Source organism: Lolium rigidum, chromosome 6 (assembly GCF_022539505.1).
Source record: "Lolium rigidum isolate FL_2022 chromosome 6, APGP_CSIRO_Lrig_0.1, whole genome shotgun sequence".
Taxonomy (NCBI): Eukaryota; Viridiplantae; Streptophyta; class Magnoliopsida; order Poales; family Poaceae; genus Lolium; species Lolium rigidum.
Window position 1 is genome coordinate 238,721,030 of NC_061513.1, and position 13,476 is coordinate 238,734,505.

General features: G+C 41.6%; 2 protein-coding genes across 2 annotated transcripts; both read right to left on the reverse strand.

The window, feature by feature from the left end:
* Positions 1–1,392: 1,392 nt before the first annotated feature.
* LOC124661169 (cryptochrome DASH, chloroplastic/mitochondrial-like) lies at positions 1,393–4,304 on the reverse strand. Its single transcript, XM_047199027.1, has 11 exons — positions 3,899–4,304; positions 3,592–3,731; positions 3,127–3,348; positions 2,902–3,046; positions 2,615–2,802; positions 2,496–2,542; positions 2,316–2,392; positions 2,069–2,144; positions 1,925–1,994; positions 1,710–1,833; positions 1,393–1,561 (listed from the first exon to the last, which is right to left on the reverse strand). Exons 1-11 carry the CDS (start codon positions 4,302–4,304, stop codon positions 1,491–1,493), a joined length of 1,566 nt encoding a protein of 521 aa, XP_047054983.1. The 3' UTR covers positions 1,393–1,490.
* Positions 4,305–7,271: 2,967 nt separating this feature from the next.
* Positions 7,272–11,409, reverse strand: LOC124667163 (glycosyltransferase BC10-like). Its single transcript, XM_047204481.1, has 10 exons — positions 11,062–11,409; positions 10,337–10,435; positions 9,673–9,773; positions 9,510–9,581; positions 8,920–9,010; positions 8,636–8,716; positions 8,025–8,081; positions 7,815–7,937; positions 7,642–7,680; positions 7,272–7,433 (listed from the first exon to the last, which is right to left on the reverse strand). The coding sequence occupies exons 1-10, from the start codon at positions 11,404–11,406 to the stop codon at positions 7,305–7,307; spliced, it is 1,137 nt and encodes a 378-aa protein (XP_047060437.1). The 5' UTR covers positions 11,407–11,409; the 3' UTR covers positions 7,272–7,304.
* Positions 11,410–13,476: the final 2,067 nt, after the last annotated feature.

Below are 13,476 nucleotides of genomic sequence, written 5' to 3' on the forward strand. Positions count from 1 at the left end.
TGGGTATTGGAGGACTACGACAGAGAGGTTTGGTCATTCAAGTACCATGTGAAATTCCCGGTGGGGATCTTGTCTATACATTCAGATAGGCAATATTTCGTTCTGTCTCACAAGGGAGATGTGCTGGTCTACAGTCCCGGTTTACTTTACATGATCCACTGTGACAACACTGGCAAGTTGATAGAGGAATTCCAACTAAATTCATGGAGTAAGAGCATTATTGGACCTTGGGTCAAAGAAAGCCTTGTCAAGCCTGACTTCTACCTCGATAGTGGTAATCTTGGCAGATATATACATTTTTCCTACCTTTTACAGAGTATCTTTATTAAGTACTACCTCCGTACCAAAATAAGTGTCGCGGATTTTTCTAGATTCACATGTATCTAAACATGTTTTAGTGTGCACATACATGCGAATCTAGCCAAATCCGTGACACTTATTTTTAATGGAGAGGGACTGCCTTTTTTCCCCCTAGTGACTGCATTTGCTGCCTTCTGAGGTTTAGCTATTATATTGATGTGTAAAATGCATGTTGGGTTGGTATATATAATCATTCACCGGATATAATATTTCCACATGTTACATTTAGAACTGTGCCCTCTAAAATTTACTTCCACTTCTATGCATATATGTCTCTCTTTGTTGTTTACAAATCGTATATCTCTAGGTTGCTAGCTTAAATTTAAGCTTCAGATCATTTTCTTATTATAATCTACTGACACTAGCTCCGCTTCTCTTTGCTGTTTTTAGGAAATGTCAAATAAACACCTACATCGATGAGTACTTGGCTACAATGGTGGAATTAATTTTCAGTCGTTGGCAGCAACAGAATTTGAACTATTTTTGTGGGAGTCAAAGCATTTATGACGAATCACATCATAGACACAATACAATGTCTTGCTCCCATTGGCGCTCCTTGAGTTCATTTGCTTTTGGTTTAATATATATAGTACTATTCGTGGTTATTGCAGTTTTTTAGTTTGCTTGTATCGGTTGCAAGTTCTCACCAGATGTTTTTCAGACCAAAAACCTTTGAGAATAGTATGAATAAGAGAACAAGATAGTATTCTACACAACATGTACCGGTTGAATTTTTTCATTAGATGTCGTGTTTTTTTCCATTTGTCTGGCAGTGCATGCATTCTGTTGTTAACCGAGACTTGCAGCAAAAACTTTGCAGTTTAACTATGTGTTCTCATTTTGATGAATTTTATTTATATATTGTGTGGTTTGGCTTCCTGCGCTTTCAAGTTTACATGTTAGGTACAAGCAGTAGGAAACAATAGCATTTCCTTTTCCATCATTTAAGGATATTTCTAAGATTTGCTATGTGCATGTAGTAACAAGAGCCTATTTATTGAGGCCTGGCCGGCAATTTCATGGTGTTCTTATGTCGCGATGCTAACTTGCCAGAATGATATCTATGGTGGTTCATGGTAGTATATTAACTAGAATTCAGACCAGTAAAAACAAGTATTCAGATGTTGATGTCATTTAGTCTTGATGCTTACTTGCTTGGGGATACTGAAGTATCGGTCTTCGCGTGGATCATTGCCAACTCCTGTTAAGAGTACAGAAACAGTTGGAGTCAGTTCTAATATTTCAGGATATGTGCACATGAGCTCGCCATTTTCTTTATGCGCACACTATGCTTTTAGGATGAATTGTCAAAGATAAGATTTAGTAATTAGATATAAGGAAACATTGACCTGATCCATATGTCCAATTGCCATAATTTGAAGCGGGGTCATAATCCAGTAGGCATGTTTCGAACCATTCAGCTCCCATTCGCCAGTCGATACCCATGTCCCGGACCAAAAATGAGCAGACAATCTACATATAAATGATGGAATCTATAAATGACTGGGTGATGGGACAAGATGGTCTGCAGTGTTATACCCTCACTGAGTATGCCAAATGCTACCTGACGGCCACGGTTGGACATGAAACCAGTAGCTAAAAGCTCCTTCATGTTGGCATCAATAAGCGGGTACCTGGATTTCACCATGACAATTGAGAAGGTATGACGAGCAGCAGAAAGATAGGAATAGTTCGGAGTATGTTGTACCCAGTCCGACCATCTCTCCAAGATTCAAACAGTGTCTGATCTTGACTCCACTTGGAAACTACTTTCCTTGGACCTCCTACGACAATTACAAAAGGATTATGCTCTTTCGTTGGCTAAATGCGACCTTTTCTTTTCAAGATGAAACAGTAGTGCACTCTTTTTGTAATAACTGAGGAAGGCAAAATTCCGAATGCCACTTTTTTCAGAGTGTGGTATCTAAGGACATGAGAGACAACCGTATCATTACCTAAGTGGAAAATGGAGTTCCCATATTTCTCTGAAAGAAATCTGAAGTAATCTCTCCATATCAGCTCAAATAATACCCTGAAGCCATTGGCATGTCAGTAAAGGCAGTTCAAACTATAAATTCGAGCACTCCTGACAAACAACTTCAGCATGAAATTAGGCCAGAGAGGCACACACTGACCAGTATGTGGAATCATTTGCCACTCTCTGCTTCTCATATCTCTTCACCTGCATAATGACTGAACTTTTTTAGCCGGAGAGAGAGCTAACAATTTGTCCGAGCAACCATTAAATCTTCACCTCTTCGCAAACGTAGCGTGGTGAAAGGCTGCCCGAAGCAAGCCAGGGAGAGAACTTGGTGGAGTAGTCTGGACCAAGCATGCCATTCCTAGTCTCTTTGTAGACTTTCAGCTGATCATTCTTCCAGAAGTATTCATGAACCCTTCCCAGAGCTGCACTTTCTCCTCCTATGAAATACATCCCCTTCTCTGGCTACATAGAGAAGCAAAAAGTAACAAAAAATTCAGAAGCATATCTACCAAGGAGCAACGGAGTGGTGAAAGTTAGGATAATACAGTTAACTGAACCTGCCTTTGTAACACTTAGACCAAGTGACTCCAGTGTAGGTACTGACCCCCACCCTCCAATCTCAGCAACACCAGAACTAGGGGCCGGCCCGAGCGAAGGTGGCAACTTGCTGCAGCTCCGACCGGAAGACTTCGACTCGACTGCCTGGCGAAAGCAGTTCCATCACAACAATAGCCACCAGCCTTTGCAATTTACAGGGCAATCAAGATGAACGGAGTTGCTACCTTTCTAAACTGCGTGTATACGTCTGGCAAGTTGCTCACGGGGAACGGAAGATCATCGATGTGGTACATTGTCGCTCCCCAGATGAGCTGAAGCTTGGGGTTCAGAGGTTTATTCTGGTTAGATGGTGTTCCAACTTGAGGGATAACCACCTGCTCCAAGCCTCTGCGCACGAGGAGTTCAACGAGGAGTTCCTCGCTGCAGGTTTCCTTGTGAGCGTAGACCTGCAGATACACCACTTTCTGTGTATTGGTCTGAGATTCCTAACCTCAATCTAGTACCCTAGGTAGGACCCAGAAATTCCACCTCAAACTGAAATAACGACATGATTGTGCACAGATACTGAGATACACCACTTGCTGCCTTAATCTGACGTGTCTGGTCTGAATTCAGTGCTCCCAGACCCGGATTTCAAATATCACACTGAACTAACTGGCTCAAGGATATGGTTGTGCAGATAGTCTTACCGTGTGTGCGCTGACAGACTTCACAATAGAAGGGAGGACGTCTTCAGGCTTGCCGTGCCGGATGAGCAGGTCGAGGCCCCGCTTCTGCAGATTTCGCTTCAGGTCCCCCAAGCACTCAATCAGGAACTGAGCCCTCAACGCTGAAACAACAGTCATTCGCGGTCAGGATCAAACACCATTGTTCAGAACCCCAACAAATCACCTAAATTCCGATTTAGGAAACTTCCAGCTTAAAATCGGCCTATCAGGGGCGAGAAATCGGCGTGCTCCGACCACCAAATGCAGCAGGAAGGGGCCGGTCTCTCACCTCCGGTCTTGGGGAACCCGAAGCGGTGGGTGGCGCCGCCGAGGACCCGGGGGTCGACGCAGTACACGGGGAGGACGGCCTCGGAGGCCGCCCACGCGCGCGCCAGCGCCTCGTTGTCCAGCACCCGGAGGTCGTTCCTGAACCACACCACGGCGACGCCGCTGCCTGCCCGACGCAGGCCAGGCGAGGTGTGCCGCCGGAAGGCCTCGTCGGCCGCCGCGGTGGTCTCTTCCGCGCCCAGGGACGGCACGGCCACTGCGCCGCGAAGGGGACGGAACGAGGCCGAGCTCGAGCTATCGGCGGCGTAGGTCATGGCGAGGAGGAAGCGGCTGCCGGATTTTCTGGGGAGGAGGAGGAATTGGGCGGTGGGAGGGAAGGAGCAGGAGGATGGGCGGAGGTGGAGCATTTCGAGGACTGGGAGTTGAGGTTTTTGAGATTTGAGGGGGCGATGGGGAAGATGGCAAGGGAGGAGGAAGGTGGAGGGAAGAGTGCGGAGGCGTGCCACGTGGGGATATTTGAATGGTGCTACGTGGATGGCTGTGAACCTGTAGATGAAACTGGATAGTGTGGGCCATGGAAAGTGATGGACCAGGATGTCGGTGTATCGAATGTGATTCCGGAGTGGCAAGTTTCAGACGCTTTTTTTCCTATCAGGATAGACTGGAAGGTTTAATAAGACGACTTGTTGGCTTAACATATTATGGGTTTCAAGAAAGGTTTTAGGTGAAATGCTCATTCTATCCTCAACCTTCTCTCTCATGTGAACAGTTCCTGACCGCTCTCCTTCCCTGATTTCGCTCGGCGCCTCTCCCGTTCTCCGTCGGCGGCTCTGCTGGTTGGCGGGGGGATGGGAGAGGAGGCATGGGCTATAGTGTAGATAGTAGATCTAGGGCTAGGCTTGTTTCCTCCGTGGAGTATGGCGCTATGCCGAGTGGATCGACGCCATGGATGCAACCGAGCTGCATCTGGAAACTGGTTGTGGTACTGCTCTTTGCTATGGTGCTCTAGTGGTCAGAGCTAAAGATGGAAACGAGTTTGGACGCAGCCCCCCTACTAAATAAGCTCGAAGGCCTGCCTCCAGATCTTGTAGGCTGGTTCCCTGAGGAACTCCATCATCGCCACCTTCTTTGCTTGCCTCTCCTAGCCTGTGGCAGGAGTCCGGGATCTGATGGCGAGTGGGTTTCCCCGCTGCGATGGTGGAGTACCTCTGCTGCTCTAGTTGTCCTCTGGTTGCTCTCTTCAATTCATTTTCATGCTCCATGGTGGAGATAAGGGAGGGTGACGAGGTAGCTGCTAGAAAATTGGGGCGGCAGTGCAGTTCAAGAACCACCATTTGGAGCACCTCTTTGGCAATCCTTGAAGATTTGCCGAAATATTTTGCCTTGAGTAGGCTTTTCAAGCCGGTGAGATTTTTCGGCGATATTTCAACCTCCTTCGTGAGGTCTCTTCTGAGTTTGGACGATGAGCGCTTTCCCGGGACAAAGACAAGTGGTGTAGTCCCCGTCTATGTCCATGGTTGCAGCGTGCAGAGCTCGTTGCTCCACGGTGTAGAAGAAGAACTTGATTGCGTTCTTCCATCTTTATGCAAGGCCTTCTTGCAAAAACCAGGGATCCATATGTAATTTTCTTTTCTTACGGAATCCTTTGTAATAACTTGTACCTGCATCGTCGCTATTTATGAAGGTTCTAGCCCCTCCGGGGTGCTCCTTGTTTAAAAAAAGGTTTTAGGTAGGATCTATGAGAACAATTATTTTAAAAAGGCAAAACATGTTTAAATATTCCGAAAAAAACGACAACACAAATATGCGTTACATATGCGAGGTCAAAAATCTGCAAGTTCAAGATAAATTTAGATGTGAATAGTGTGAAATACTATTCAGCCAGATCTAACACTATTCACATTCAAATTTTTCTTTTTTTGTTTCTCCAAGTGTAGGTCAAGTTTTGAGCTAACATTTCTTGGAGTTGTAGATACAACTCATAGACACGTTGTATATCATTTTCAGATTTTTTCACATTTTTAAACTATGTTTTCCACAAGTTGATCCTACGATCTTATCTAATGGAGAGATCCTATACAAGTATGTGTGGAGGGGTGCCACGTGGTGAGAGCTGAATGGCGCTACGTGGATGGTTGTGAGCCTATAGATCAAACTGGATAGTGCGGGCCATGGAAAGGGCTGGACCTGGATTTCAGTGTATTGGCATTATAGGATAGCAATTGTCACCTAAAAACCTAAATTGTTGGTACTCCCTCCATACCGATACAAGGTACATGCCGTATAATTTATATTATTGATTTTTTTAATATGAATTGATCTATATAAGTTTTGTGGTATATATATATATATCTCATATCTCGTTAACCAAATTAATGATCAAAGCATTTTCTAAACTACGCGAAGCCTAATTATGAAGGGAGGAACATACCTACTGTTTTCGTTGTTTGGTATGCCAATATGCCATTCTCCAAAGAACAACCAAACCGTTCTCAAATATCCAAATGGTCGTAGTGTTTTCATTGTATGCATGTAAATACAGGCACCCAAATTATGGTAGATGTTACTTTAGATAAATATTGGCAAGAGATGACTTTAAATAAATTGGTAGGCGATATTGCGAAATTCTAAACTTGGGCTTAAAGGGATTAAAACTGCCAGTACTAGTAAGATGTACACCTGTGTCTTCTTTTATGGAAGCCATCTTAGTCGCCCCAAAGTGGCTGGGGTGTTTGTTACAGATATGAATTGGCCAATTGGGCTCATATTTTTCGAATTTCCCACATGGTGATAGTGTCAGGCAAAAAAGAAAAAGATTATCTGCTTATACAATCCAATAAGTTTGTCAAATAAAGTTTGCCATCCTCAGGAGAACAGAACATGTGCACAACATCATGAAAACACGAACATTTAGTAACCCGAAAGAGAGATGCACCGTTCACTAAGTAGGCAAAAAAACAATTACACGATTATAAAGACATCTGGTAGTCCAAAAACAATTATTAGGCTATAAAGATATGTGGTACCTCTCAGTTATCTCTTTGTGTCTACAAAAGAATGGATTATAATAACAACATATTGACGAAAATATGATCTCCAGTAGCCAGGAACTAACGAGTCAAATAGAGTAAAAGGGCGCGAATGAGACTGATAAGAACTTACAGGAAGCACGATAGATTACAACTGAGGGTAGTATCATTGTTATCAATATTGCCACATCCCTACCCATGGAGCAGCGACTACAGGTTTTCGCAGTCACTGCAGCAGCAACCTGCCTCTCAAGGCCCAAATCCGCGTTACTAGGCTTTAGTATTGATTGACTTCACAATTTTTACATGAAGAGAGAAAAAGAGCAAGAGTGCTCATGTAGTTGAACCATGTGTTGAGGGCAAAGAATCAGGTTGAAGTCAAACAGACTTATAATTGCTGAATATCTTCAGTAAGCTGTCGAGAGTTTCAGGGTCAAATTTTCTAGCAAAAAGGTAGCATGGACTCTTTGATCCGTTCCACAAACAAGGCTGCTGTGTCATAAGTTTCTGAAAATAGAACAAAACTAGAATAAGCATCTCATATAGTTGAGAAGGCATGATAGAATCATATGCATGGGATGGTTATTTAAAGTTGCAAAAAATCATTTAAAATGTGTAAAGTAGCTGATAACCCACAAAAAGATAAATATAGAATGTACAATTTATTTGTTGTTCTTTGACAAGTCAAATATTGATCACAGAGTGTTGCCCATACCTTGTCATCACTTGTTACATGGAAGCTCTCATCAACAGACTGCATAATACATTAGAATATATTACCCGCAAAAAAAAATACATTAGAATATATCAATGTAAGGATTATGCAACTAAACGGAAAAATATGTAAAGATTATCTCAGGAAAAAAGTCAAGCAAGGCAAAAACATACTGTTATATTCTTTAAGAGATCATAGCTGACATCAGAAGCTGCATATGACTTTGGATGCCATTTCGCCTCAGACCAATCCACATGTGTAACTGACCAATTAGCTATTCCACCTGGATCTACCATCTGATGTTTCATAAAAGGATTTAGCAGTTAGCAAATAACTCGGAGAAAATAATGTAAGTGCAACTTCTATAGGTTGTAAATACTGACATTGAATAAGGTTGGCAAATAATGCTCGTCAGCAATACAGTTGCGCCCATCGGCTGGCTGCAAATCCCACAATATAGATAAATTACTTCCTAAAAATCGACTAGCCAGCAAAAAAGTCAGATAAACTAGAAAAGTGAGAGTATTCGTTCAGACTTGATGACTATAGAGGAGTTACAGTTGCTCAAATGCATCTCAGTAGATAATGTATTCCACACAAGTGACACAAGGACTATATGAGTCCCGATATTAATCTTATTAGAATATGTCACCATTTGCTAAGGAAAAAAAGACCACTTTGCAACGGAGTTTAAACATATTATTTTATGTTTATGATAGTGGTTATCAAAACCATAATTCAGTTCATCAAGGCCTATTTACGAAGCAGTTGGAGGGGCATGAAAGACCATGTTACCAATTAGAGGTAATTACTGAAATGCTATACTAGAGTTTCACTATAACAACTCTGGACTTTATATTAAAAATATATGTACATATTTCAGTCAACCTTACAATGCAACAAAGTAGAAATACACTTTAACATCATGTGCAAATTTCCTAGTGAAATACCTGGTACATCCACAAAAGATTGCAACTCTAGAAAAGAAACACACCTTGCAATATAGCTTGAACTTCTTGTAGTAAAGATTGTCGGCCAGAATCATTAAAGCATGTTTCCTCGTGATTGCAAACCACTATAATAAGAGCAAAAATTACACAAGAAATCATATGAGATAAGAGTCTAATACTCAATAATCAACTTCTGAAAATGTCAGCTTCGCATCATGAAAAAACTGGTACCAACTAATATAGAACTGAAATAAGTTGGACCTGCAAGTATCATATATAATACTTATCACTAACAACAGCAACAATAAAAAAACTACTTCAGCTGTACCTGAGCACCCTTTCTGAAGTCCCTCTCCTCTATTTCAGGAAGCATCTCAAGAAAATACCTTCCATTTCCATGAGGACCAGGATCCTGGAAGCTACAATGATAATAGAGACAGGAAAAAAACAAAATACTCAGACATGGACATCTGCGAGTGATAACATGGTGTAAAACTAATTAACAAAAAAAATGAAACCGTATCTAGGAGGAACTAGACACTTTTTTGATATAGTAGAAGCGGGACTTGGCGTGACAATTCCGAAATTCATCCCTGACAGGAATCGAACTCCGATCGTTGGGGTGCGCCAGTGTGACCCCAACCACTGGGTTAAGCCCACGTCGTCAAAAATGAAACCGTGTCTAGGAGGAACTAGACACTTTTTTGATATAGCAGAAGCGGGACTTGGCGTGACAATTCCGAAATTCATCCACGACAGGAATAGAACTCCGGTCGTTGGGGTGCGCCACTGCGACCCCAACCACTGGGCTAAGCCCACGCGACACCCTAGTGGTACTGGCCAACACCATTTGTTTCACGCGTTCCCCTTTACTTCATTCTCAAAATGGTAATGAAATACAAGTATTATCGTTCTTACCAATCAACAAAACTAATGCTTGTTCCCATCAGGTAATTAAATACATAGTCAAATGAATACAGCGGAACACAACTGTGACAGAAAGAAAAGAGTGGTGTCAGTATGGTGAAAGATTTTTTTTTTTTTTTTTAAAAAGAAGTAACCCATAATCAGGAATCCAAACCTATCAGAAAGAAGGACAAAAAATTGATTATCAGGGTCTTCCAGTGCATTTGCTAATAGCCTCTTCTCTGCATCTATCATTGAAATCGTTCCCCATTCAACCTGCATATCAATTACATACTCTATTATTCAAATTCAACAGCGAACATGCAACACAAATCAATATGATAATCGTTAGAAGAGAAACCTAAAAATATGTATGCATTGTAAGAAGCCCCTCGATTTACAAAGTTAGTACATTTAGAATTTTTGGCAATCAATCCAAACTGCTAACAGTGGTGCTTCAAGTCTGAAGATACTAGTACTAGCCTTGAGGATACAAGTAATGCAACACACCAGTTACAGAAAGAACTGTATAATCTATCTCGGACACAGCATGCCCTGCACAATTGGGAATGGTACTAATGCTCTTAAGCAAGCGATCTTGATCAAGTTATGTTCTGAATAAATCAATAGGAGCTCACTGCTATATATGTCATGGGTGTATAACGATAGTTTAGCCATTAACACATACATCACTCATTGAGAGAAATAACTTTGTTCTAGGCATTAGCTTTGAAAATATAGAAGACAGATTTTACTTGACAAATCTCTGAGACAAGAAAGTTTAGACAAAACAACCATGCCAGCCTACAAAGGATTCAAGTGTAGATGAGAATTATTACCGCATCACTATGAATATCTCGGCCAACAAAGAGAGAACTGGAATGCACAGGCTTCTGACCCGACGCGTGCACATAGATAGAGTATCGCCCCTCGTGACCCTGTGTAAAGTGATTTGGTTTAAGTTCACATGTCATATACTACCTTCATCCCAAGGCTTAAGGCCTATATTTTTTTCAGAAAGCAAACTATGTTAAATTTGACTAAGTTTTTATAAAAAATCATTAACATGAAAAGTACAAAACCAATATCATTAGATAGATAATGAAATATATTTTCATATGGTACCTATAAAATATCATATTTGTTCATAAAATATTCTTAAATTTTGGTCAAACTTTATTTCGTTTGACTTTCTGAAAAAAATATAGGCCTTAAGCCTTGGGATGGAGGTAGTAAACAATAGAGAATATCACATTATGTAGACATGCAGAGAGGTTAGTAGCAAGGAGGGAGGAGAATATAGTGACAAGTGCATGCTAGCAAGATAGTATTATTGGCTTGGTCAAGACGATCGGTTTAATTTACCTATGCAAACAAAGAATCCTTCAACATTCCACCGCTCAAAGATAAATGCTTACACTAAGCTAATATTGTCCACAACAATGCATCATTATTGAAATAATGGTTGTTTCTAAAAACTGGAAATCTTGACGATGCCTTGTCAATAATGAAAACCCAAAGAAACCTTAAATTGCACAATGACAGCGGGTGAAATCAGGCAAACCTGCAAAAACTTCTCCCACAATTTCTCCAAGGGCAATGAATCGGGCGTCAGGAACATAAGAGCGATCTTTGGATTCTTCGACACGCACGTGGGCATTGCGAGGATATCCCTGATAACAGCGGCGGACATGATCTCTTCATCAGTTTCTCCCCCACGGCCGTAAGAAGGGTGCCAGTCCTTGGAAGGTGTGCACACACTAGAAGAGGAGCGGTAGCTCTGAGAGTAGTGGTGGGTCGGGTAGATATACGCCACGATCAATACAACAGAGACCAGGCAGAGGAGAAGGATGATCCACATGGGCTTCTTGGCCGCAGCCCGCAGGCGCACAGGCGGCATGACAGTCATGTCCTTGCTGCTGTTCGTCACAATGTAGGCACTTTCAGCTCCTTACTGGCACCTTCCTTCCCAGGCAAAAGGGGATTAACTTGCAGAGGTGGAGGTGGAGATGAGGAGGGAGGAGAGAGAGAGGGGGGATTTATATATAAACGAACAAAAGGGGATTAACTAAGCTAGAAGGGGCACTAATTCGGACATGTGAGGTAGCAAGGTCGGTGACCCAAATGGAGGCAACACAGGGAGAAGAGAAGAGAAGAGAAACGATATTTGGGCAGAGGTGTCATCTTACAATTTTGTCCCTTGGATTTTTGTTTTCTCTACTTATATAGAATTTATTTTTGCGAATTCCACCATGTAGTTTTACAGCTCCACTAGTTGGAGGGGATACCGGGCCCTGTATTCATCCATTTGGCGCTCTTTCTGTTGTTACTCGTTGTTCATTTATTTTATCTTCCATAAGACTACTCATAGTGTGAGTAATATAGGTAGTAACATTACTTAACCCAACACATTTTTGTGACATGACATGCACATAAATGAAGAAACAGTGTAAGGTGGTAACTAGCTATGTCACCATAACATCACACACCCTAAGACAAGATGAATCTACAACATAATACCACATATTTGTTACTTCTCACTATGAAGATAGTAACATAGATTAGTAATATGTACAGTGCATGTTACTACTCAATGTTACTTTCCACTATAACTAACCTAATAAGATTGTACTGATGTACTATGCAGAATACGAAGAAGTTGCATCGGAAAGTCAAATCACTCGGTTTATTGTCAATAGTAAGATTAGGCAGGAGGGATGAAGAAGCCCGCGGCATCATCAGAAGGACAATCACTCGGTTTGTTTTCCGTGATAATAATATTATGTACTCTAAAAGAGATGGCCGAGCGGCATGAGAACTTGATTTTCCGTAACCAGATTATAACATTGTAGGAGCAAGGTTTCTCATCCAATACGACTTTGGAATTGGAGTAGTGCTAATTAAGTCAAATCACTCGGTTTATTGTCAATAGTAAGATTAGGCAGGAGGGATGAAGAAGCGCGCGGCATCATCAGAAGGACAATCACTCGGTTTGTTTTCCGTGATAATAATATTATGTACTCTAGAAGAGATGGCCGAGCGGCATGAGAACTTGATTTTCCGTAACCAGATTATAACATTGTAGGAGCAAGGTTTCTCATCCAATACGACTTTGGAATTGGAGTAGTGCTAATTATCGCGAGAAACGGTTACAAATTATGATCTGTGTTATCTTAGGGTATGTGCAATGGTTGATAAGGCTGTCTTATCTTAACTCTGCCACGTAATCTAGATATAACAATAAAATATGATGTACAATGGGTTATTTTTTAGTCTTATCTTAATTAACGAGACACTCTAAATTTATGGTGAGAGAGATTGTGTTAAGAGATCATCTCTTAGCTAAGAGAAGGCAAAGTCTTTTTTCATCTTTCTCTTTCTTCCACATCAGCGTTTATCCTACGTGGCACTACTAAGATATCACCATTGTACATGGTTATGGAAAAGGATGGTATCCTCAGATTTGTGCTAGTGCCTTATAGTAAATTTTGACTGCAATTAAAAGATGAACAGCTTTGCTTTAATATTCATCTTTTGCTGGTACCTTCGGGCGAGTAATGCAAAGTACAAAAGCGGGCAGATGGAACCAGAGAATTCCATAGAAATTGAGGAAAATTGAGGAGCCCGAGTTCATAGAAATTGTTTCCGACAGGAACCAGAAAAATTGGGGAGCCGGAGTTCATAAAAATTGTTTCTGTTCCAAATTCTGCGTCTGAATGAATACGAACGAAGAAAATCCGTACACACAGAGGACAACTTTTGTAGCCCATGATCAATCTCTCAGGAATCTGGAAATCTCCACGACTTCTGCTACCGTACATGGAATTGCGCACAACAAGTCAGCTACACTAATGCAAAGCAAAAGTACAAACCAAAACCATCAACGTAGAGCAAGAACCAAAAGCAAATGCTTCCAGGCACACGCATCCTGCCCGGTGTGCACAGGCAGAACATTCTCGTCAGAAAACGAACGAAAGTG

Coding starts and splice junctions, on each gene's coding strand:
- LOC124667163 (XM_047204481.1), bottom strand. CDS start 11,406: ATGACTGTCATGCCGCCTGTGCGCCTGCGGGCTGCGGCCAAGAAGCCC. Junction 9,774..10,336: donor GAGATATTCATAGTGATGCG/GTAATAATTCTC, acceptor ATTGATATGCAG/GTTGAATGGGGAACGATTTC. Junction 9,011..9,509: donor AGCATTAGTTTTGTTGATTG/GTAAGAACGATA, acceptor TTATCATTGTAG/CTTCCAGGATCCTGGTCCTC.
- LOC124661169 (XM_047199027.1), bottom strand. CDS start 4,304: ATGCTCCACCTCCGCCCATCCTCCTGCTCCTTCCCTCCCACCGCCCAA. Junction 1,995..2,068: donor TGGAGAGATGGTCGGACTGG/GTACAACATACT, acceptor GGTGAAATCCAG/GTACCCGCTTATTGATGCCA. Junction 1,834..1,924: donor TGTCCAACCGTGGCCGTCAG/GTAGCATTTGGC, acceptor ATTTATATGTAG/ATTGTCTGCTCATTTTTGGT.